The 26,567-nt window shown below is 45.1% G+C and overlaps 1 protein-coding gene across 2 annotated transcripts in view; it reads right to left on the bottom strand.

The window, feature by feature from the left end:
* ARIH1 (ariadne RBR E3 ubiquitin protein ligase 1) overlaps window positions 1-26,567 on the bottom strand; it is a 69,472-nt gene that overhangs the window by 7,977 nt on the left and 34,928 nt on the right. Inside the window, exons 4-12 of one of the 2 annotated variants that reach the window (XM_084816936.1) lie at window positions 23,476-23,568; window positions 22,226-22,281; window positions 13,799-13,865; window positions 11,798-11,904; window positions 11,397-11,439; window positions 10,533-10,604; window positions 9,207-9,337; window positions 8,332-8,389; window positions 7,198-7,458 (exon numbers count right to left, since the gene is read on the bottom strand). In XM_084816936.1, the coding sequence (XP_084673062.1) occupies window positions 7,198-7,458; window positions 8,332-8,389; window positions 9,207-9,337; window positions 10,533-10,604; window positions 11,397-11,439; window positions 11,798-11,904; window positions 13,799-13,865; window positions 22,226-22,281; window positions 23,476-23,568 (888 nt within the window). Of the gene's footprint in view, window positions 1-7,197; window positions 7,470-8,330; window positions 8,390-9,206; window positions 9,338-10,532; window positions 10,605-11,396; window positions 11,440-11,797; window positions 11,905-13,798; window positions 13,866-22,225; window positions 22,282-23,475; window positions 23,569-26,567 lie in introns of both variants that reach the window. The other variant, XM_084816937.1, reaches the window with a different exon arrangement.

The following is a 26,567-nucleotide window of genomic DNA, read 5'->3' on the forward strand; positions in this document are numbered from 1 at the left end:
TTGGTGGGATCCAGCATGACTCTTCTTATGTTCTTAACTGTATTTTTAGCCATCAGCAAACGAACTGATAATTGTGAGTGACTGAGCTGGTTGGATTGTGGTAGGCCTCGAGGCCTTGTTATAAAAACGGGGCTAAGCACATGCCTCAGGTAGAAGAGTTGAGAAGAACATGTGAGGTGACAAGTTAACCTCAAAAAAGGGATCCCAGAGAAAGTATATGGACCCTCTGATAATAACGTAGAAGACTGGCACACATATGTTGTGTGCCTTAAGTAGTATTTTGCACTTCAGGATACCCAAGATGAAAAGAAAGTGCCTAGCACTGCTCAACGAGAGAGAGAGAGAGAGAGAGAGAGAGAGAGAGAGAGAGAGAGAGAAAGGGGGGGAAGGTCAACATGCCACTTGCTTCATAGTTTGACATACCTAGAGAAAGCATCCTCCCAAATTCTTTGCTAAAATCATGGCTCAGCTACAGGAACATTTTGCACCAAAATCTTGGGACATTGCAAAAAGATTCTAATTTCACAACCATAACCAGAAAAAAGGGGAAATAGTTAAGGCTTATGGAGTTGCATACTGAAGGTTGGCTGAACACTGCAATTTTGGGGACACCCTACAAGTAGGGATGTTGGAGAAATGGGTGGTCGAGTTCGATGCGTTTTCCTAGGTTCTCCCCCCCCCCCCGGACTTTGTTCCTACTGTGGTGCCCAACTCAATCTGCAGCAAGTTGGGCATTTTGCACATTTCTCCCTGCTGGTTCTGTAATTTGCGCAAATTTCTGAGTAATTTGTCCAAATTACAGCCAAAGTTGCACAAATTCAGCCATAATTTACACGTATTGCTCAGAAATTTCTGCAGATCGCAGAAACTGCGAAAAATGCACAAAAAACATTCCTGGAGTCGGGGGGGGGAGCCCACAGGTCAGCCGAGAGTCTACCGAGAGTCCTTGGTCTTCACCAGACCCCCTCTCCGGGAGACCAAGGTTGCTGAGTGCATGTACTGGAGGTTGGACCCGAAGGGCAGTCTGGGGATTCTGCTCGTGTACCGTCCACCCCGCTGCACGACTGACTCCCTGGCCGAGGTGCTTGAGGTGGTCTCTGATGTGCGTGTACAGTCCCCTAACTTCTTGGTATTGGGGGACTTCAACGTACATTCGGAGGCCATCCTCACAGGAGCACCTCGGGACTTCATGGAGACCATGGCCTCCTGGGAGCTGCACCATATTCTAACTGGGCCCACCCATGTAGCCGGTCATGCACTAGACCTTGTGTTTGTTTCTGGAAAAGTGGGGAGTGATCTGGAAGTCGGGGGTATATTCACCACCCCCTTGTCATGGTCAGATCACTATCTGGTGACGTTGGACTTCTCGGTTCCACAACCCCTCCGCAGGGGTGGAGGACCCATTAAAATGGTCCGCCCCAGGCGTCTTATGGATCCAAATGGATTCCTGAACGCGCTTGGGGATTCTCTGGGGCATGCCAACGGCCACTCGGTCGAGACCCTGGTGGGTGGCTGGAATGCCGCAATCACTGGGCATTAGATCAGGTGGCTCCGAAATGCCCTCTCCCCCTGAACAGGGCTCGGACTGCACCATGGTTCAATCCGCGGTTACGAGCTCTGAAACAGGAGGTGAGACGGCTAGAGCGCCGGTGGCGGAAGTCTCGCTCCAAAGACGATCAGACATGGGCTAGAACTGTATCTTCAGCCTATCACGTGGCAGTGAAGGCAGCAAAAAAGGAATATTATGCTGCCTCCATCGCGTCTGCAGAGTGCTGTCCCAGGAGGCTGTTCCAAGTGGTCCAGAGCCTGGTCGGTCCTGTGGCTCCGGAACCACTGGAGCATTCTAAGGCCTCCTGTGAGGCCTTGGCAAGGCACTTTGCAGATAAAATTGATCAGATTAGGTGTGTTACTCTTCACGCTGTGGATACAGTTAGTGAGCAAGAGGCGGCCTGTGGCAAACTGGTTTTGTGGGATCGGTTCCAGCTTCTTCCTCCTGATGAAGTGGACAAGGTGCTTTCATCGGTACGGCCGACCGCCTGCTTACTTGATCCTTGCCCATCTTGGCTCATTATGAGCTGCAGAGAGAGACTGGGTGAGGGGATCAAGGCGGTGGTGAACGCCTCCCTTGAGGAGGGAGTGATGCCATCAGCCCTCAAGGAGGCAGTGATAAGACCGCTCTTAAAGAAGCCCTCCTTGGATCCTCAAGTTTTGAACAACTTTCGCCCAGTCTCAAATCTGCCATTTTTGGGCAAGGTGATTGAGCGGGTGGTGGCGGTGCAGTTGAAGGCACACTTGGAAGAAACTGATTATCTAGACCCATTTCAGGCGGGCTTCAGGCCTGGGCATGGGACAGAAACGGCCTTGGTCGCCTTTGTAGATGATATGAGGAGGGCTCTGGATAGGGGTGAATGCTCCTTCCTTGTTCTCCTCGACCTCTCAGCGGCTTTCGATACCATTGACCACGGTATCCTCCTGGACCGCCTGGAGGGGTTGGGCATTGGGGACACCGTATTGCGGTGGTTCCGGTCCTTCCTCTCCGGCAGGTACCAGAGGGTAGCACTGGGAGAGGAGGTTTCGGACCCGTGGCCACTTACTTGTGGGGTGCCACAGGGTTCCATCCTCTCCCCGATGCTATTTAACATCTATGTGAAGCCGCTGGGGGCTATCATCAGGAGGTTTGGGGTGCAGTGTCATCAATATGCGGATGACATGCAGCTCTACCTCTCGTTTAAATCTTCACCAAGGTTGGCCGTAGAATCCCTGTCCAAATGTCTGGAGATGGTGAGTGGCTGGATGGGGAGGAATAGGCTGAAGCTGAACCCTGACATGACCGAGGTACTTTTGGTGGGAGACAAGAGGAGGCTGGGGGATGTTGACCTGGTGTTGAATGGGGTACGGCTACCCTTGAAAGACCAGGTCCGCAGCCTGGGGGTCATTTTGGACTCCCAGCTGTCCATGGAGGCTCAGGTGTCAGCTGTGAGCCGGACAGCACTGTATCAACTCCATCTGATACGGCGGCTGCGCCCCTTCCTTCCCGACCATCTGCTCCCATCGGTAGTACATGCCCTGGTCTCCTCTCATTTAGACTACTGTAATGCGCTCTACGTGGGGTTACCCTTGAAGACGGTTCGGAAACTGCAGCTGGTACAGAACGCGGCGGCTCGCCTGATTAAAGGCAGCCGCTGGCGAGATCACATCACTCCAGTGCTGAAGGAGTTGCACTGGTTACCAGTTGTTTCCCGGGCCAAATTCAAGGTGTTGGTTTTGACCTTTAAAACCCTATATGGTTCCGGCCCAGCCTATCTTAAGGAGCGCCTCCAGCAGCACCAGACAAGCTGCTTAACAAGATCAGCCTCGGATGGCCTTCTCTCTGTCCCATCAGCCAGGACAGCTAGACTGGTAGGGACGAGGGAGAGGGCCTTTTCTGTGGTGGCCCCCACTCTGTGGAACTCCCTCCCTAGGGAACTCCGTCATGCCCCCTCTTTAATGAGCTTCCGTCGTGCATTAAAAACGTTGTTGCTCAGGCAGGCATTTGGGGTGGGTTAGGGTATTTTAGAAAATGTTTTTATTGTAGAATTTTATTGTTTTAAACTGTTTTTATTGTATGTTGTGCATCGCCCAGAGTGGCTGGGTGACCGGCCAGATGGGCGATTAATAAATTTAATAATAAATAAATAAATAAAAGCTCACAAACACAAATCAAGTCATACATGCCGCGTAACTCCATCAAATCAAGAAAGAATTGGATTTCCCAGTGACAGACAGCCCTGCCTACAAGTGGCTCTTAGGACCCAACTGGTCTGCGGTCATGAAACTATTCAGAAACGTCTCCTCTCTCCTTTAAAAAAGCCATGGAGATCACTCTCTCCATGGTAGCCACCGCACAGAAGTCACAGGAATTTCATCCCAAAGGCAGGAGTGAAAACCCCACCCACAACTTAAATCATGCTCAAAGAAACAAAATGGAGCCAAAACAAAAATGCAGACCCGGTGGCAAGGCAAGATAGTAGGCAACGCACTGCCATTCCCTAAGCTATGATTTGCTGGTAGCGTGGCAAAAAGGGGCACATAAACGCAGTGTGTAGTCTGACGTACAACATAGAATAAACAATGATAAAAATAAAAATCTGGAAGGGTAGCATAAAGTACATGAAGTAAAAACAGATGCAAAGAGTAGTGACAACATAGCTTCAATAAATATTGCTGGTGTAGGAGTGTCTTATGTAAAAGAGATGGAGATAAAGGAGCCATAGGGCTAATACCCACAGTGGTTATTCCTCACAAAGAGGTTACCCCCAAATTAGCAATGTGCAGTTGAATGAAATAGGTATTATGCTGAAAAATACATGGGAGAAAAGGTAACTCCACTGACAGTGTGCAGTGGCAGTATACTATAAAGGTCATAGTCATTAACAGAGATCTGAATGTTGTACCTACAAAGGGACCAGCACTGTCTGGACGAAGCTGGCTGATTAACACTAAGTTACACTGGAAACTTATCAAGGCTTTTCTACTGGAAAGACCAGCTCACAAGAACAGCTGATAGAATGCTTGGCGAATGCCAATCCAGTTTTTAAACAGGGCATTGGGCAGCTGAGGCCAGATTATTTTGACTGATGGAGCTAAACCCAAATTCTTCAAAGCCTGACACATTCCACATGCTATCAGAGACCCAGTGGCTAAGGAACTGGAAAGACTACAAAGAATGGACTACAAAATGGGAGTGGAAGACACCTATTGTTCTTGTAATGAAAAACAAAATAGATTAGTATGGATTTGTGGTGACTGCAAGGTGACTATTAAGTCTATGTTCTCCTTGCCTCAAATTGAGGATATTTTCCTATCGTTAGCCAGAGAAACAACATTAAGCAAATTGCATCTCACACAGACTTATCTCCAGTCATGGAAGCCTCTGACCATCAACAGTGAAAAGGGATTATCCTAATACAATCAGATTGGTATTTGGAGTGGCATCTGTACCTGCCATTTGACTGAGGACCATAGATCTGGTACCAGTTTTGGTGCTAACTAGATAACATAACTGTTACAGAATCCAGTGATATGGATCATCTGAAGAATCTGCCACAAGTTCAAGAGACTGAAAGAATATGGACTATGAGGAAACCATGATGTTAGTTCTTTGAGAATCAGTTGCACACTGTGGACATACTACAGATGTCAAACAACATCTGTCAAAGCTATGTCACAAGCCATTCTTGAGGGCACCTCACCCAGAGAACATACCACAGGTTTGTTCATTCACTGGGTTTCTCAACTATTACCATTTTTTTCCAATTTAGCAATGGTCCTCTACCCACTGAATCAATTACTCCAGAAAGGAAAATACTGGAAATGCACTAAGCAATGTGAACATGGCTTTCAGCAGTCAAAAGAATTTGTCACTTCAAAGTAAGTGTTGACACATTAGAACCCAGAATTTGAAATCACTCTGACATGTGATGCTACAAGCTTATAGATTTAGAACAGTGGTGTCCTTTCTAATGCCAGATGGAGAAGAGCATTCTGCAGAGCATAATCATGTCCAAGATAATAGATCAGGAGGTTTGAGCCTGGTAAGTTAGGAAATGCATTTCAATTACATACCACAAACACTTCCTGTCTGTTTTCCATCCCAAAGATAACTGCTGCCTGTATTCAAAGATGGGCTTTGTTTTAAGAGGCTCAGAATTATGATGTTAAATTTAAAGGAACAATGCTTTAGCAACAGTACTGTAGTACAGATGGCCTTTCACAACTGCCGTTACAAGAGATGGATGAAGATACAAAACAGCAAGTTGGACTCACAGCTGTTGAGATGTTCAACATGACACAAACTGGTATCCTGTCAATTATGTCTCCAGTACTGAGATGAGCAAACATTTCATCTCAGAGATGAGCAGACTGAACGGTTAGTCAAGAACTGCTCCGTCTCTCACCAGGTACAAAATTTGCCTGAATTTGCACCACTTTATCCATAGAACTAACCAACAGCTCCCTGGGAACACATTCACCTGGACTTTGCAAGCCTATTTTTTGGCATGGTGGTGGAGGGATATTCTAAAAGGCCAGAAGTATTCTGCATGTGATCCACAACTTCACTGAGCACCAACTCAGAAACCTTTTTGCTTGAGCAGACTTGCCTATACAAGTGGTAACTGAAAACAGCTCTGAATTTTTATCAATGGAACTCCAAACCTTTATGAAACCAAATGGCATCAAGCACGTGACATCAGCACCATATCATCCAGTGATGAATGGGTTGGCAGAACGCTTTACCCAAATCATGAAACATGCTTTGAGAGCTGCAGAAGAGCAGCTGGGCTTTCTGTTGGTATATAAGAATGCTACACAGGTGTCACTCAAAATACCTTGCAGCTTGTTTCAGGGACGTAATCTCAGATCCCGATAGGATCTGTTAAAACCTGACCTGTATGGGGATGTTCTCAACAAGCAGGCTGATCAAGTAAAGCACTGGGGGCACTCTTCTGTTAAAGAAGTGCAGATAGGTCAGCTTAAGCATACAGAGGAAATACAGAAATGGATTCCAGGTACTATTCAAAGTGCAAGAAAACCATATTCTTATGAAGTCACCGTCACACCTGATGTAACTTAGCATCGCCACACTGAGGAAGTATGAAAATCATCTTCACACAACTGTTTAGCACAACTTGCACAAGGTTTGGTAGATCCAACCAGCTGGCATGCAGCCCCCAGAAGCGCTAAGGGAATGTGGTCCTTGGGCTGAAAAGCGGTTCCCTTACACCAGGGGGCTTCTTTATCTCTGTGTAGGCTAGTCCAGAAACAAACAAGCATGTATGCCTAATAAGCAGTTAGTACAGTGTTGTGTCCACAAGTTATTAATGGGACACACAGGCATAGCAGGTGCTTCAGTATATACCTGTAGTAAATAATAAACTACATTAACAAGCAAGAATCTCCACTAACCCCTAAAAGCCTGAATAAAAGTGCTTTTGCTTGACTATGCAGCTCCGAAGCCATCACAGAAGAGGCCTTCAGAACAAAACCATCGGAAAAATCAAGTGGCTGCCATGGAGTGTGCAGTTCATTTTTATTTATTCAGAACGTGCGTATACCGCCCTTCATCCAATTAATTCCACAGTGGTAAGCAGCTGTATCGTCATTCTAACCCATCCACCCATGGACTGTTTTTCAAGACATCTGGCAAGTTCTCCTTACCTCAAAGATAATGGACTGATTATTCTTTTTGAGGTAGAAGGCAAAGACGTATGTGTACATGAGTGTGGCACGACACTGGCAGAGGACATCGACTGCTTTCTTCAGGAACTGGACCTCGATCCACGACATGTTGTGCTGCTGCATCTCCTCCATTTTCTGCTTGACTTGGGCATAGAGTTTGTGCTCAAAGCGCAGGCTCTGCATGTGGTTCATGTAACGGTTGCAGTAGAAGAGGTACCTCTGCAGGGCTGCTCTGGATCGCTGCGTTAATTCCCATTAGGGAAAAAGAAAATCAATAGTTAAAACACAGTAAATAGCAGAGGGCTCTTGCTATAAAGGAGGAATCCAAGGCAAATGACAGAGCAAAGTGTTTTACTCAATTCAACAGGTCCCACAATATTCTTGTACATAGGAAGGGAAGGTAACTGCTGTTTGCCCCAAGCCTGATTCCCCTTAGCACTATGTAACACAGCCAGGGAAGGTTTCAAGAGGGTGGGAGAAACAATAAATGTCCTCTGCAAGCCTCAAAGAGCACAAGGCTCCTTTCCAGGTTATCTATTAGTGACTTAGGATACACTGCAAGATTTTGTGGCAATTCCCCAGTTGTCGCTTTTATTTGGTAAACTGCATGTACCCCATTATGCAATGACCAAATATGTTTATTTTTCCAGGTAAAGGTCTGCCTGGCAGCAAAAATACAGTGTGCAGCCATAGCAGAACATGGTAAAAGAAATCACCTAGATGGAAATGATAAAATAGGATATTCATTATGTGGAAAGCATCTCTCAGAGCTAAGGAGCTGTCAAAAAGGACTAGGATGATATGATGCTGCTTAAAGAAGGGGTGAGGGAGGGAAGGAAAATATTAATGCTCCAATTAATGCTTCCAATGCTCCACAGTTTTACAAGTCAGCCAGAATTTCGACATCCGGAAGCAATTACAAAACAGATCGGCCTCTTGGATCAAAGTCTAACAGTTCTGTGGAACTTAGCTTGGAAGCTAGCAATGGTCAACTTTCACTTGAAGTGGTCAATGTTCACTTGTTCAACAGGAAAATGTGAACAAAGCGAGACAGCTAATACAAAGCATCCCACTGAAGCAGATTATCTTGAGCACCAAGAGTTATGGACTCACCTCTTGGGCATCTCTTGCTGCTTTTGCATCATCCTCATTGTAGCGATTACAGTTGTACCTGAAAAAAGTTTTTGTTTTAATGAACACGGAGGTTTCTAAACCTGCCACTCTCTTGTTTCTAGCACTCTGGGGCTCTGAAACAGTATTCTTTCACCAGTATATCACTGGACTCATGAGGTTAAACCCCTCTGATAACTTTGGTGGCCTCCAGAGCATTTAAGAACATAGGAAGAGCCATGCTGGATCAGACCATGGCTCCATCTAGTCCAGCATTCTGTTCACAGTGGCCAGCCAGCTGCCCACAGGAAACCCACAAGGAGGACATGAGTGCAATAGCACCCTCCGGCCCATGTTCCCCAGCCAAGTGGTGTGCACAGGTATACTGCCTCTGATACTGGAGGTAACACATAGCCATCAGGACTAGTAGCCATTGATAGCTTTCTCCTCCAGGAATTTATCTAACCCCCTTTTAAAGCCATCCAATTTGGTGGCCGTCATTACATGTTGTGGTAGCAAATTCCATAGTTTAACTATGCTATGAGTGAAGTCCTTTCTGTCCTGAATCTCCCACCAATCAACTTCATGGGATGACCCCGGGTTCTAGTATTGTGAGAGGGAGAAAAAATGTCTCCCAATCCACATTTTCCACACCATGTATAATTTTGTACACCAGAGGCTCACCATGGAACAGCCCAGGTCTTCTCACTCTAAAAAGTACAGGATGGAAAGGAGAGCTCTTTCATGCACACACATCAGCTACTACTTTATGATTCTTTATTCTTCCAGAGGAAATCTTTATGTGGAGTACAGAAACGAAATTCAGCAGTACGATTACACTCACCAAGACAGCTCGAGAAGCATTTGTTTAAACATACCAGGCAGACCCATGCGGCTCCCAAGGGCCAAGACACACCCAGCAGAATTCTGCTTTACAATTCTGGTTCCGACAGACCATGTGATTGCAGCCGCCATCCTTTTCTATGGTCACATGGCATTTGGGGCATTCCTGCAAAGAGTATAAAGAGTTGTGAGAATAAAAACAGACAAGTGACTCCCAACTTAAAAAAAAAGAGGATGAGGGGAATGCAGACAGTGACTTGATGGTATAAAAGTTTGAAGGAGTAACTCTTCTGACTGAACACTCAGCTGTTGCCTGGCTTCCCATTGCTCCCTCAGCAGTCTAGTTAAAAGATGGTCTTACAGCAACAGTGACACAGACAACTGTTCAATGCCAGTATTATTTATTATTATCACATTTATATCCTGCCTTTTTTCTTTCCAAGGAACCCAAGGCGATGTACACAATCCTCCTCCTCTCCATTTTATCCTCACAACAACCCTGTAAAGTAGGTTGGGCTGAGAGTCTGTGACTGGCCCAAAGTCACCCAGTGAGCTTCCATGGCTGAGTGGGGACTAGAACCCGATCTCCTGGCTCCCAGTCCAACACTCTAGCCACTACTACAACACACTGGCTCTCACACTAGTAATTCCACTTCTTCCAGTTCATGTGATGGTTTTCATAGGAAACAATCTGCAAGTAGCATGGCTCATAAGTTGGACATTGATGTATGTATGTAGGCTCACCTTCAGTCCTTAATATGAAACACATTCTGGATTTGCTGATTTAAGCCCACAGGGACTAGCTGAGTAAATATTTAACTTCTACCTACTTTGAATGAACACACTCTGAGGAAGGACTGTAGCTCAGTGGTAGAGCACATGCTTTGCATGCAAAAGATCCAAGGTTCAATCCCTGGCATCTCCAACTACAGTTGAGAAAGACCCTGGAGAGCCACTGCCAGGCAGCACAGACAGTACTGAGCTACATGGACCAATGGGCTGACATGGCATAAACCAGCTTCTTATGTTCCTATACTCAGCAAACTGCACATGTGTAAGTATATTCATCCTATATTGTACTCCAGTGTTTTCCAGTTTGGTAGCTTCCTTCTATTTAGGTTACAAACCCTCACTTTACACCAATGCTAGACTGAAGCATAGCGTACTGGTACCTTTTGGCTTTACTGTTATTTTGAGCTGAAAGGAAAGGAAACTGCAGCCTCATTATTTACACGCAGGAATTGCCACTCACTACCCACAAATGAAGGTGCAAGATTTGGCATCTCTGAAAGGGAAAAGCAGTTCTGCTAATGTAAACTTTTGAGCACTTATGGTTTTGTGAGAAACTGAAGCCACCAAACCTTGGTGTTTGCTGCAATCCAATTGGAAGTTTCACTGTCGTCATCACACTTCTTAATCCACTTCTTTAACCACTGTTAGGAGAGAAAGAAAATAATTGTTCCAAAGGTGTAATTGCAAGGTATTTAAATCATCAGTTAACATCAAATGTAAAAGGTTACCTACAAACATATATATGCAGTTCACAGACTCCTTGGAATAAACACTTGTACAAATTCTATCCTGCAATGCAAACTCTGACCTTTCAGAGCCAAGACATAACACCAGGATGCCAATATTCTCATACAATTGCTAATAAACCTAGGTGTCTGAATACTCAATCCAGGAGGAGAATGGTTCAGAAGATAATCTCTAATCATTCTTTCCTGAACAATCAAGACTCTATTTATATTCTTTTCTGTACATTTGTATGAAATGGCTTCCAGATGGGAACAAACATCCATACGAAATGAAAGATTGCTTTTTTTCTGGCTATGGCCAAATTTCTTCTCAATTATCCAGACTTCTATTCCATATATCCAAAGGGTTCCGGTGGATTACGCGTAACTTGTGGCAGCCCTCCCCAGCCTAGTGCCTTTATACTCAAACTTCCAGTCTTCCTGACCACTGACCATGCTGGCTGGGACAGACAGGAGTTGAAGACCAAAACATCAGGAAGGCACCAGGCTGCGGAAGGCTGACTTAAGGTAAACTAACAAGATGCTGTCACACAAGATGTCCCTGTTTTGACACTCTGAATGGCAGCTTTGCCAATTACCATAAAGGCCCTTTACCACACTACTACTGTGATATTTAAGCAGCAAGACTCCATTACTTTGCCACTCCTCTGCTCCACACAACTGAGGGAGAATGTTTAAAGTGCTCACCTTGCACTTAACAGGATCATGCCAGTTTTCACCACAGTTAAAGCTGGAAAATAAAAAGATGTACACATCACAGAATCTACAGTTAAGCAACACCAACACCTGAAAGTTTACTGTATTGCAAGCCTGTGCAACTGCGACACACCAAGCCAAACAGCCTACAGACCATATATTCTGGCTTGCCAGGTGCTTGACATTCCTCAGTTTTGCAATCCCAGGCAGGCAACAAAAAAGAGAGGAGGGAACAGAGATTTATCAGACCCTGAGCAGACCATGTTCAGTTTGCTGGTCATATGCTGCAGCTTAGGCCTGCTATATTGCACAGTATGTCTAGGCCAGGGACTAGCTACTGCCACTTAGATGGTTTTGGGCCACTTAAGCTAACGCAAGAAATGCTTCCTTACCAAAACTGACGGCCACATTTACAGCGAACAGGCTTAGCATCAGGATACTGTACTTTAACAACATGGTGGCAATCTGGAGCAGGACACCATTTTAACAGTCGATTGCACTGGAGAGAAAAACGTATCAGATCTTGACATGGAGAAAGATGAGAACAAAGATTGCAATCCCATACATACTTACCCAGGAGTAAGTCTCACTGAATTCAATGGGGCTTACTTCTGAGTAGACATGTACAGGATTGCATTGAGAGATATCAAGTTACAGAATGGCCCTCTCCTTCCATGCCCCCAGAAGTCTCCTTTTATCCAAAGCTTCATTTCACCTTTACAGAGAAATGTCACCATTCCCCCATTTTGCCACAGAGAAATATCCTCACTCTCCCACCTACCCACCATCCACGTTCCTGCACAGATAAGGCCATTTCACAAAATCAGTTATAAAGTTAGAACTGAGCCCTACCATTATCTAGGCTGCCCTCTTAAACAGAACCAACTCCAGCTAATCCATTTTGGGTGCAATCCTATGCATGTTTAGACAGAAAAAGACCCACAACTCCCAGAATGCTCCAGCCAGCCGTTGTAGACCTTTTTTTCCTGTCTAAACATGCATAGGATTATGCCTTTAGTCTCCCAGCAACCTTCCTAACTGCTACCCTACACAGACTACAAAAATGTGTACTTAAACTAATAACCAAATGTAAGCCAACAAAAATAGCTAATGGGACTCTATCTGCCTACACATCATAAGGGCATTTTGTTTGTTTAAGCTAAGGGCTGCAGAACCCCAGGCCTGTAGGCAAAATTTAGCCCACTTGGGATCCCAGTCCAGCTCTCCGCAGTTCCCCAGATGCCACCTCCTCTTCCCTGACCACCGATCGTTTGGTAGTCTCCTGAGTTCTCAGTTTCCCCCCACTCCCACATTCTAAACGGGTGAAATGCCTCTCCTAAGGCTTGTTTTTTTTAATGGACCCACCCCATTTTGCCTTCAGCCCCACCCATCACTGGAATGTGGCCTCTGAGGGCTTCTCCTAAATTGAATTTGGTCCTTGGGTTGAAAGAAGTTCAATGACCCTGGTTTGAGCTTTAAACCAAGACAAATGTTGAATTTCAGCTCAAAGTAAGCAAGAAGGAGGCCAAAGCAGTGTGCATCAACATGTGGCCTGCTCCTATTTGCCTTCTGTTCAGGATCCAACCAGGGGGCTAAGCCCCATCTTCATCAGTCTATGGCACCAGGCCAGGCACATTCACAAGGACCACACTGAAAGCCACGTGTGGCCTGCTGTGATTTTGCAGCCCTCTTCAGATTAAGCACCACTGGCATTTTACAAATGGAATTCTTAAATGCTTTGAGACCACTGAGAACTTGGCCAGCAGGGGTGCTTATGCATGTATTTATTTAAACAGATCTGGCTATTTATTTATTTTTAAGAGATGTGGTTAGGTATCACCTGGGTGTAACGTTGGATTCAGTTCACAAGCAACCATTCCAAGTTTCTATGAAGACACAAGTATCTAGTGCCTAGGTTTTCTCCAAAGACTGGCCATGATTCAAGTGGTTAAAATGCCCTGCTGCAAGATCAGTAATGTACATTCAGAAACGATTACCTTCTCTAATCTCCTGAACAGCTGTCTAAAGCCAGCGATTGCGATCTCAGATTTTTCCTCCATAAGCAATGTTACAGCTTAAAATGCTTTCCTATCTGAAGTAGCACTCTAGCTAAAAACATTTTCACCTATTACTACTAGTCAGGCTGACTGACTATTACTACTACTGCTACAGCAGCACCAAAAGCTTACTGCTGAATCTCAAACTGAGCCTCTGTAAACTCTACATTGTTTGTTAACAAGCCAAAAAAACTATCCCCCAACAACTGTCCAAAATTTGAACCCAAACTGTAATCAATTATCCACAAATGCCTGCTGTAAAAGAAAAGAGAAACAGGGACAACTCCCCAATATCATTCAATTCCTTCAGCATATAGTTTTAAATTGAACACTCACCTCTACAAAACTATTAGTTATTAAATGCTGGTACTTTAATTTAACTTTTGAATCTGTGATCAGGCGCCTGTAAAGAGAAGAGAAAAAGAACATTTCATTGAGAACACTCATTTCTTGAATTCAAGAACTGGTTGCCTATAATAGCTATAATGTTTGGCAGAAGCCAAACATTTTTTCCTTTAACAGATTACACTATTATTTTCCCAGCATTTTAAAGGCATGCAGTCTTTTTTACTCGACTCCTTCATTTAGAAGCAGAAATGAATGCTCTGCTGCCACCACCACCCCCCCCGCTTTAGGACCAGATTTTATTTCTTCCCAGTTGCTTATTTCTACTCCGCATTATTTGCATACCTGTCAGATTTTCCTTCAGAGAACCCCAAGTAGTGTTTCAAATATCAATTATGTTTAATCTTCAGTTTGATCCCAAAGTCAGTCAGTGGATGGACACTCAACATGGTACTTGCTCGGTCATAAGCAAAGAGAAAGCAGTTTGGAAGGGAGGGGTCACTCAGCTCTACTTCTCTGTGTCATCTGAATCAGGTGACACTGTGGAGATGATGCACCACTGTCTGGACTCGGTAATGGGATGACGGGCCAACAGACTGAAGCTGGAACCTGACAAGTCTGAGATGCTGTGGGTAGCTGCTTCCTAGGTCTGGGAAATAAGTTGGTGTTCAACTGGTTCTGGATGGGGTTGCACTCCACATAAAGGAACTGGTATGCAGCTTGGGGGTGTTTTTTGATCCAACACTGTCACTACAGACCCAAGTGGCCTCAATGAGTCGCAACATATTTTACTAGGTTTGGCTGGTTCACCAGCAACAGCCTTCCTGGACAGGGATATAGCCTGGCTACCTCAATCCATGTTCTGGAAAGCTCCAGGATGGATTATTGTAATGTGTTATATGTGGGGCAAACTGGAAGCTTCAACTGATACAGAATCCAGCTGCTAAATTTCTCCCTGGCTTACCCTAGGTGGAGCCAGATTAAACCAATTCTAAAGGAATTACACTGGCTCCCTATTTGTTACCAAGGCCAATTTAAGGTGGTAGTGCTTACCTTCAAAGCCCTAAATGGCTTTGAACACAAATATCTGAAGGAGTGGCTCCTCCCATGCCATCCTGCCTGTGCATTTAAGATCATTAGGGGTTCTCTCCCAAATTCCATTGTTAGGAGACATGCCTTATGCATTTACAAAAGACAGGGCCTTCTCTATGGTGGCACTCTTGACTCTGGAATGCCTTCCCAAGAGAGGTACAGCTAGCACAAACACTGTATTCCTTTTGGCACCAGGTCAGAACATTTTTTATTTGGCAGGAATGTTAAATAGAGTGTTTTTCCATTGGTTGAAGGGTTTTATGCCTCTCAATGTTATCGTACTGATGTTTACATTTTTGCTGTATTTCATTTTAATCCCATGTAAACTGCCCTGGGATTCTCTGTGGATGTAGCAGAGGTTTAGAAATTAAAAATAAAATAAAACGCTAAGTAGTATAACTATCATGGCAAGACTGTTTAACACTGAACGTTTTCCATAAACCACAAGATGAGAACAGTTTTAAGTAGATTTCATGCATTACTGAAGATACTGGTGTGTGGATAATAACTGCACAGTGTGATTGCTGAAGGACCTTAACAAAAATCAAGACTTCGAATGTAGTATTCAGTGTCAGTTTAACATATGCTCTACAGCTGTAACAATGTAGGCAATCCTGCTCTGAAACAAATTTGCAAAGCAATACACTCATCATAATCCTAGAGTTCTGTGACAATCGCATTTCCTTCATGAAAGTCCTGATGGTTATCCAAAACGTGAATGTTTAATCTTCTGATTAATGCTATAAGCAACCTCCAGGTACAGAGACAGTAAGCTACTGAACACAAACGGATGATTGTGGGGTTCCATGAGGCACCTGGACAGCTGCTGCAGGAAACAGGATGCTGGCTTAGTTGGACTTGGGGTCTGATCCTGAAGGGCTGCTCTTATATTCTGCAATCAATTTGTTCCATCAACTAACCAAAGTATTAAGTGTGGAGCTCTGTTCAAGCAGCTTTGCATATAGGCATTTTGAGAGATATGGCCCACATTCAAAGGCTAAGAACAAACATACCATTGACTTTCCAGGAAAATACCAGGCTACGCCAAGTATAGTGAGAGGTTTAGATGGCAGCCTTATGGAGCGAGTTGCAAAGTAGGTGCGCCATCACAGAAAGCTACATTTTGGTCCCAACTAGTCTGAGCGACAGATGAAACTTGGAGCAAAATTTGGGGGCTCATATGGGCACAGGCACTTTGAAAGCACCATGCAGCCTGGTATTAGCATATCTTTTACAGACAATAACTAGCCCCTTGAATGTAGTCCAGAAGGTAACAGGATGTCTGTGAAAACTTCAGAACACTCACGTCACACACTCCCTGCTGCTAACATTCACTAAAATGCCAAGCAGCTGAAACTTGTGCTAGCTGAAGCTTCTAGATCCTTTTCAAGAACAGCCCCACCACACAGGCACATTACAGCAATTGATGCATGAGGTTACTAAGGAATGCATGATAAAGGCTTCTTCCTTGGGTGGGGTACAGCCGCTGAATCAATTGTAATGGTACAAAGTGCTCCTGGCTGCAGGAGCAAAGCCAGATCAAGGACCACTGCCAAATTGCAAACCTGCTCTTTCAGGCAAACTGTGACCCTGTCTACAGCAGGCAAATTTCACTTCCCCTAGGTAGAACAGGCCACCTGCTATCACAACCTCTGACTTATTTGGATTCAGACTCAGTTTCCCCCAACATTCATCCGATCCACTAAGCCACCGATTGAGGGCTGAGCGGTGCTTCTGGGTCAGATGAAAGAGAGAGCTATGCAGCAGCAAGTTGATGACACCTCACTCCAAACCTTCGGACTGTCTCTCCTAGTGGTTTCTCATAGAAGTCATATAGTACTGGAAACACAATGGAACTTTGATAACCAATAGAAGATTAAGGACATTTGTTTCCAGGCTGGTTTTAACATTTAAAGCTTTGAACAATCTGGAACCAGGACGCCCGACGGTTGCCTCTTCCCATAAATCCCTACCCAAATGCTCAGATCAGCTTCAAAGGCCCAGCTCTATGTCCCACCACCACCTGAAGTACAGTGGGTAGGAATACAAAAGACAGGGCCATTTTGGTTGTAGCATCTCAGTTCTGGAACACCCCATTCCCAAGGGAGGCCACCTGACTGGCTCCACCGCTTCCAATCTTCCAGTGAATGGTAAGGAATTACTATTTCAGAAGGCTCTTTTGGAGGAGAGTGCATATCAGTCCCATGTAGGATTCTGTGGCTGATGCCAACATTTTCTGCTGATGCTTTTGCTACTTTGAGAGGAGGGGTGAGATGGTTTTTTAAAAAATATATATTTTCAGTGCATTTTATATTGTTTTCATTTGTGACAAAAGGCACAATAAAAATCATTTGAACAATGTACTTCACGGGACAGCTGTCAGCTGGGAGAACATGAGACTCTCGATACCACCTTCTGAGATCATGTAGTCAGAATATCTGCAAATCAGTGTTTTGCACTCCCAACATGTTCTAGCAGATTGTCCAGAAGAAGTTGACAATCAATAGTGTTGACCACCACTGATACACCTAGCAATACCCAACAGGGTCACATTACCCTTTTCATGTCCAGGTGGGGACTGCCTACGTACATGGACAACCAAAATTATCTCAGTCCCAAACCATGGCCTGAAGCATGCCTGCAATGAATATTTTGTCAGACTGACTTAAAAACATTTTAACCTACTTTTCAGCCAAACAGGCCCTTAGAGCGGCTTATAGAAGATCAACAATGACCAAAACAGTCTCTACCCTCAGGCTTACAATCTAAAAAGACAACATACAAGAGGAAAGGGAGGGAAGAGTAAAACAAGTACACTCGTCTCCAGTTCTTAGGAAATGACTGGCTTGAATGAAAACAATTCAGGGAGGGAGAAGCCAAACGGACCTGGTCTCTCACCAGAGTCAATGGAGCAGCTCAATAATATTAAATTGCAAGGCATGTTTTTTTCATGACACAGCAATGGAAATCTATTTTTTAAAATGTAAGATAGAACGCAACGACAGAAATACTGCATCATACTATGATGTATTTTAGTACTGATTTTATCTGACAAGAAGCAGTAAGACATACTAAATTTCTTCTCCATTAACAGAAAACTGTTCAAAAGTCAGACATATTCAGTGGGTGAGGGAATATGGGGACACCTCTTTGCGTTTCTGATGTCGATAGCCTCCTCCCACTGTGGGAGACCTCAGCACTGCTGGCTAATGAATAAAGCTTTGCTCCTTTAAGACAGCCACTGTCAAGCTTTCGGTCTTCAGATAACCTTTTCCCCAGATTGATGCAACTGCTGAGTTGCAAAGAATTTGGGGGCATGCTGTAGGGCCGCCTTCCCCAACCTCGTAGTCCAAAACATCTGGAGGGCACAACTCCCATCAGCACCAGCCAGAATGGTCAATGATCAGGAATCAGGGAGTGGTAGTCTGAAACATCTGGAGGGCACCAGGTTGAGGAAAGCTGATCTGGGCTTCACTGTCCCATGTAAAGCAGGTGTGACCCCATACACACACACACACAGGCTGCTGCAGCCACCTTCCAGAGGTATTTTGGTGAAGTGTGAGCAAGCGGTCTTTCAGGGAAGCTTGTCCTCCATTACTTAGCTTCCCCAATAAGCAACCCTAAAGAAAGCTTTGAGGAAATATTCCCCACAACACAGTTTGAAAGCCACTGCATTAAGAAGAATTTAATTACTGCCTCTCACTTCTCCCCCTCCTGCATCTCGATTCTGAAAAACAAAGAGGCAAGCCAGCTAAACCACACGCTAGGTCACAGTGAGCCAACGTTCTGTAATAAAATCCACAGAGTAACCTGGTTCACATGTCACGGCAGCAGTTCCTGGGTTGTTTAATCCAGGAATTGCCAGGGGCTGAGCAAAGCATGTGGAACTGCGTGCTCAACACCCCGCTTTTAATTAACAATGGAATGCCCAATTCCTAGGTTGTTTTGCGATGTGCAAACTTGGAAACTCTGGTTGGTTATGGGTTAAACAGACCAGACTTAACCTATGATTTGTTGTTGAACTGGAAACAACGAGCCCACAACTTGCGTGAGCCATTCATCCCCGGCAATTCCTGGGTTAAACAAGCTCTATTACTTCTTGGCTTTTGTACAGTAGACATTCCTCCACTTTTCATTAGTGGATCAAATTATGAATTTCAAGCAGTATAAGGAACACAGCAGGACAGGACAAGGAATGTCCAGAAAAGGAAGCCATGCCTTAATAAAAATGGCCATGAATGGGTAGGCATGCACAATATTCTGGGGGTTCCTTAAGAGTTCATTTTTAAAAAATCACCCAAAGTGCACTCTAAGGAAGCAAATTGGAAACATTTTGAAACAATGGAAGCTGCCTTATACGGAGTAAGACCACTGATCCATCTAGCCCAGTATTGTTGACACGGACAGCAGCTCTCCAGGGTTTCAGGCAGGATTCCTTCCTAGCCCTACCTGGAGATGCTGGGGATCGAACCTGGGGTCTTCTACATGTAAAGCACGGGCTCTACCACTGAACTACAGCCCTTCCCTTTATTAAATTAATTAACAAGCCACAAAGTTCAGGGAAATAATGAAGGGAAACTGCAGAAGTAATGATCTATCTGGTGTACACAGCACCTGACACTTATGCTTTTGTTTATTCATTATCTGGCCCTGAATATGTAGTGCTGGCTGCTAGTAGGCAACATAATCAGTGTTTAGAACTGCACCTGGGAAGTGCTCTCTCTTTAAAAGATATAGGTCAATCTTCCCCAATCTTGTGCCCTCCAGAAATTTTGGACATCAGCTCCATCCATCAGCCTCCACCAGCATGGCCAATGGTCTGGAACACTGTGAGTTGTGGTCCAAATCATCTGGAGGGCTCCAAGTGGGGGAAGGCTGATATAGATCATAGCCAAAATATAAACAAAGTACTATGTACTGCTCTGCACCAATAACAAAGGAGCAAGCACTGCTTACTAATGACACTTCTCTGTATGTAGAGATATGTTACTGACAGCTTCAAGAAAAAAATGAGAAGCCCATTATCCCATGGGCCCCACAATGTTTTTTGGACCCGTGGGCACATTTGAGAATTTGAGAAAATGCTGTGGGCACCACCACAAAATGCCAGATCAGTGGACTGCCTCTTTGGCATCTCCCTATCGCCTCTATGGATCTTACTCAGCAAAAACTTTGCGTTTCATGTCTACTGGACACGACATTTCTTTAATAAGGGACTGTCTTATTCAGCTAATTGCTGGCTGTGCAATCCAGCTAATGTTTCTTTTAAACATATGTTTTGGCAATGTCCAGTAGTTTCTTCTTGGCGGGGGAGGTTATTAGACAGAAAAATTTTGTACTGGAACAGTCTTTAATGCTCACGCTTTCAAATTATTGATCTGCTTCACGGAAATTAACAAATGTTCAGTGTAAATGGATTCTCTGTGCCCCTTTGACAACTAAAAGACTGATATTACAACATTGGTAGGATAACCATTCACCTCCTATAATGCAATGGATTGAGGACCTTACAATGCTTTCAATATCTGAACCTTCAAATGGATACATATTTGGATATTTGGTCTGCTTTTGTTGAAGCCTATTATAACCGCTAGAAAGTTGTATACATTAAAAAATGGGGGGGGGATTGGGTACCCATGGGCCCCATGTTGGGGACCCCTTCGTGAGCGCTACTGGAGGTGCCTGCGGGCACCGCACTGGGGACCCCTGCATTGTCCGATTTCAATGTCTTGAAGAGTTTGGAGTAATAACCCTCTATCAACAACAAGAGAACAGCTTTGGAGGTTTAATGCCCCCCGTGATGCTAGGAAGATTTAGGTCTGACAAGTACCTGCATGGAGACCACCTGGGAACCTCTGAGCTCCTTGGAGGATGAGCAGGTTGTAACATTTGAGAAACTATAGGGAGGCCAAACAGAGCAAAAAATCCCTGACAAGCTGCACAATGGCTAAATTGGTATATCTACATTCACTGCTGGAACAGTATTTATCTCTGAACAGTTTGCCACTAGAAAGATCATCTGTAATTAGTTTACTGGGAGAAAAGGCTAGAACTAATTGTGCCTTTTTGCTTTTAAAGTTTACAAGGGCAGTCTGAAAAAAATGTTCACTGTTGTAATGTGAATTCCTATTAAAGGCCAAAGCTCTGTAGCTTGAGAAGCAGTAAGCATAAGGATGGGTTTGTAGTCAGACTATTTCAAGCTTCCATAATATCAATGGAACATCTGTGATTTGCTGAATCTTTTACATGGGTTGCACATGGTGACAACAGCACAATTGCACATACTCTCAGCATTTATACAATGCCCCCAGTGTAAAATGAAAGCCATAAAAACATCTGTTGATAAAAGACCACAATATTAATTTGAGCAATTGCAACCTACAAGAAATGAAGGAAGGATAAACCAAAAACCCAACATTTTATTCCAGGAAAGGATTACACAAGGTAGTTGACTAACACATGTAATGCAAGGCTGTGAGATCATGAACTCGGTTTATTAGATGACCTAATTGCAGTTCAGAAGTCTCTTGCTTTAAGCCTGTGAAAATAGCTGATAAAAAACTTCAGAAACAATCCTTTTAAGAGGTGTTTTTTAAGTGCCCATATTAACAAAAAACACTTTCTGGTCTTCAAAGTACCTTCCAAGACACTACCTCTCATCTCCCCTGCTCCAGTACCTTTCCCATTCCATCACTTCTCGTTACCAGAATGCAGTGTTCCAGCAGCAACCAGTGTGCTCTCTGCTATTCCCCTTCCCAGGCTTATTTTAAGGAGGCCATTAAAGTATAGAAGGGAAGGAAATTGACAGATGCACTGTGTCCTTTTTGACTAAGAAGTGGGGCAAATAAGCATGCAAGCCACACAATAATGCAGACCAATTTAATTTATTTTTTTGTAAGTATGACTCAGTAGGACACATCGGTATGGCTCATAAAATGTCACCACTCCTTTAAGTCCTTGCCAAATGAACCAGATGTACTTCCTCTAAGTATCAGGTATTGTTTATGTCAATCTCCTGCCTTAGAAATCTTACAACACCTCATAATCTAAATTCCTGCTACTTTTCTTTAAGGCATACACTGCAAGCAAAGAGGTAAAGGAGATGGCAAGGCAAAAACATCCTTAAGTTACTATTATGGAGACTATGGGGGAGGCTCAGCATTCCTGAGGCACCCACAGATATAACTGTCCTTGGATCCACATACAAGACCAACTCATATTTGGACAGAACGCAACACTGAGCCAGTTAACGCTTGTAAGTCTGTTTTAGGGCTTAACAGAGGAAGGGTGGTATTACAGAAATCACATATCAACTATAGTACTTACATAACTGTATTGTCATCAACCAAGATATCACAGCCGTGAGCAGGGCATGAAATTGTCTGGTGAGGGTGGCAAAGGTGAGGGCAGGGAGAGACAAACAGAAGTCAGAAAGAACATTCGATTAGTTTGGATGTCAGTGAAGAGTCTCTAAGAACTGTGTACACTCAGCACTACTTCAAGAACTCAAGATAGTTGCAAGACCCTGGCCAGCCAAGAGCATAAGGTGAAAGTCTAAGCCAGGGACAGTCAACCTGCAGCGCTTGGCCTCATTTCAAAAGCCCTCTGCAAGAGATCAGTTCAGACCTCTGGCAAGAGAAACCTGTCCTGTCCCCAGCAGCCCTCTAGGCAGGGAGAAAGAGGGAGTATGGGAAGGATAAAAAAGGAGTTGGCAAAGAGAGAGGGAAAAGAGGGGCAGCAAGCAGAATGGGAGAAGAAAAGAACAGGGAGAAGAAAAGAACAGGGAAAAGGGAGGGAGAAGAGGGGCAGCGAAGAGAGAGAGAGAGGAAGAAAAGAGGGACAGCAAAGACAGAGAGAAGAGCAGTGGCCCTTTCCACTGTCAGCTTGTGGCCCCAGCAAATTGCTGCCAAGGGAAAGTAACCCTTGATGGAAATAAAATCCCCAGCTTTGGTCTAACCATTCCCCACTAAACACACATCAGTTATAACATAAAACCCTGTCCAACATAAAATCTTAACCAGGGGTCCATGAAGTTGGTCTGGCCTTAGTGGCCAACCAGAAGTTGGTAGTTGACAGGATACTGCCTCCCCGCTGGGGAATGGGAGAAGAAGAATATCTTGACCCTGACTTGGCGACTGTGCCTCCAAAACACAGCATGAGGTCAGGGACAATCCTGTTCGCCTGCCCGGCTCCAAGCCTGGAGATGAGGGCTCTTGATTTGGCCTCAGAAGGACAGGACAGAACTGAGCCAACAAGCTCCCAACCTCCCCTCTCCAGCATCAAGCTAAAGTGGGCGCTTGTCCTTTTGGTAGTGTGTCTTCGAGGCACCACAAACCCCCAGCTTTCTCCCAGGAGGGACAGCAAGAAGGGAATTGTCCCTGCAGCATTCCTGAGCACCTCCAGAGCACAGCACAACTATAGGGATTATCCCCATTCCCAGCTCCAAGGTTGGAAGGAGGCCTGGGGCTCCTCAGCCTTGCCAGAGAGAGGTGGAACATTTGAAACAGTGAGAAAAGCTGTGAACCTGCAGCCATCCCTGCCCCCAATATAAAACGTAACAGAAAAAAGTGTTTTACCTGTCCCATGCCTTCCTCCATTATTTTGGTAGTTAAATATTCACTCCAGCACTGCATACAAAACTTATGTCCACACTCCAAGCCAGTGAAGTACTGCAAAAAGAGAGACAGAGGGAGAGGGAGAGAGAGAGAGAGAATGTTTTTCTTTTCCCTACTGCCCTGGCATTTAGCTACTCAGTCTTTTATGTCTGCAGAATAAATGATCTTCCAAAATACCAGCTTCTTCACTTTATATCAGGAGTGGACAACCATATCTGGTCCAGGGAGTGGGTGAAGTCAGAGGGCAGGGCCCTGCCGGTGATGTCAGAGGGAGGGGCTGCCCCCTGATGGCATCAGTTGCCCAGCTGGCTGAAGCTCTTCCAGTCGGCGCTTTGGCTGGGGATCCAGTTTCGCTCATCCTTCGCCTTCCCTGTATGGCCAAAACACACTTGGCCAGCACTTGCAAGAGCTCCTGGGGAGAAATGGCATTAAACCTCCCAAGTTGCACACAAAGCCTAGCAGCTTTCTCTGCAAAGCTTCCTCTAAATTGAACTCAAAAATGTGTTTGTGGTCCTGTCAACAGATTTCAAGCCAAGAAAGCAGCAAGAAAGCCTGCCAGACCAACTGAACTAGCAACTGACAAAAGCAACAGGACTATGAGCTCCATGCTCAGAGGCTGATATTGAAAGCAATTTATATTGCAACTCTCCTATATTTCATTCATTCTCAACAGAAGCCCTGAACAGCACACATTTATTCCAGTTCAGCAAGGGGGAATTAGGATGAAAGCTCAACCAAACCTGTTCAGTGAATGTGCTCTGGAATCTCAACCCAGATTTTCAAGTGAAGCCTGTGCTGTTTTTTACTTGTTTTCGAGTGAAGCTTGTGCTGCAAATCAGACATAGTACATGCAAGAAGAACATATGTGCCTTAGTTATACCCAACTAAACTTTCCTTGGCTCCAAGTTTTTTGGGGGGAGGGAGGCTACCTCCAAGGTCCCTGCCACCAGCTTACCTATGGGCAGGCTGCCTGGCCACCTATGATGACAGTGGTGGTGCTGTCAAGTGCCCCTCCAGTCATCTTGGTAGTCACACAATGAAGACAATCTCTTAGTAAATAGCTTTTATTATGCAAGCCAGAGCCAGATCAGCCACACTTCAGGTTATAGATGTAATCTGCATACAGCAACACAGAGCTAAGCTCGCTAGGCAACTTTGCATGATACTAATTAGACTACAAGAAGCTACTTTGACAAATACACTATGACAGGAAGTTGCAACAAAACTGGCGACAGCTGACAGTACAAAACCTGAGTAGCTTTTCCAGTCCCGCCCTCAGGGAAAGTCTTCCCCTAGGGACCTTTTTTGAGGGGTCAACCTTTTAGAATTTATTTATTTACAACATTTGTATACCACTCCACATCCAGACAGATTCTGGAGTGGTGAACAATACAAAAAGAATAAAAATATTGTGTTAAAATAACTGCTATTTTAAAAAAGAAACACAATTCTGATAAAACTGTGACTGGTCACTCAAGGAAGGCTTCCTGAAGTAACCATGTTTTCAGGAGGCATCAGAAGCAACACAATGTTGGTGCCTGCCTGACTTCCAAAGGCAGGGAATTCCATAGGAAGGGGGCCGCCACACTGAAGGCTCTTCTCCTGGTAGACTCCAATCTGGCTATAGGTCCATGTGGAACCACCAGGAGAATGCCCTCTGATGACCCTCAAGGCCTGCTCCAAGATGGAGTGGTTTCCTGGCGACAGAGATGTAGGTTCAATGAACCACGGCAACTCCCCACCCCCAGCCCTCCAACCTATGTTGGTGCTGCATCAGGTACCCAGGTGGGCAGAGCTGAGTCAGATCAACCCCACCCAGCTCACCCACCAAAGTCTCAGTAATACAGGACAGATCAGCCTTCTCATCCACGATTAGATCATGAATGAGTGTAGTCTTATTACAGACCGACCTGGCATTAAATAGCAGCACCGCAAGACAGCAGTGCTCAGTGGATGAGCTATCAGGTACATGAGAACTAGAGGAGGGTTGCAGAAGGGGAACAATGTATAAACATCTGTAGCCCATTCTACTTTGATGTCCCAACCTGCTCCTCCTGCCGTATGTCCTTCTGTCCCAAGTCACTGGAATAGGGGTACCCCCTCCTTTGGTCCCTGTGTCAGAGTTTCCCAAGCACATCCTTGCTACACCAGAACTACCCACACACTCTCAACACTCACCCACCATTCAAATACACCCTCAGCCATTCAACACATGCACTTCATTCCTCCAACCATCACTCTTAACCAAACTAACACAGTGCCTCACATCCGGAAGCTGCTCCTCCTTCCTCACCCGACATCTGATCCTTGGGTCCGTTGACTCTTCCCCCACGTAAGATTCTGCATTCTCATGGATGGAGAAGTCTCTGTCTGGCTTTGATCCAACTGATTAGCTAGCATCTGGAAAGACACCTCTCTCCCACTGTTACCCTGCCCTATCCCCTGGGACCTTAGTGGCTCCACCACCCCTTCCTCTTCTTCCTCATCTGACTCTGAATCTGTTCCCACACTTTTTTGGAGTGCTTCTGCAGAGATGTTGAGCCCAATCCTTACAGGTGCCTTGTGGGCTACACAAATGAACTCCCCAGTAACACCATCTTAATTATGCTTCCCCCACAGCCTGATGTATGCACAACAGGGGTTGGGACAGCATAATTAAGATGGCTGGGCTGGGAAATTGGGGCACATGGCCAGAGCATCAATCAGCACCACCCTCTTCAGGCTCCTCCAGCAGCCACCATAGACAGGCAAGCAATGGCAGCAGCAGGCCCTGCTAGGGCTAATGGGCCTCAGCTCTTACCCCAGTATGCAACATGCTGGTACCATACCAGGTCACCTTCATCCCCTGCCTGTGACCACCCACAGGTATATGGCTGGCCACTGCTGGGAACAGAAGATCGACTTCCTAGAGCAGGAGTGGGCAACTTGTGGACTACCAAATGGTTTGGCCTACAACTCCCATCAGCCCTCACTGTCGGCTCTCCTGGCTACGGCTAATGGGAGTCGTAGACTAAAACATCTGGAGGGCTACAAGTTGCCCACCCCTGCCCTAG

This window comes from Heloderma suspectum, chromosome 11 (assembly GCF_057233095.1).
Source record: "Heloderma suspectum isolate Gila_16-S chromosome 11, 16-S_ref, whole genome shotgun sequence".
Lineage (NCBI taxonomy): Eukaryota > Metazoa > Chordata > Lepidosauria > Squamata > Helodermatidae > Heloderma > Heloderma suspectum.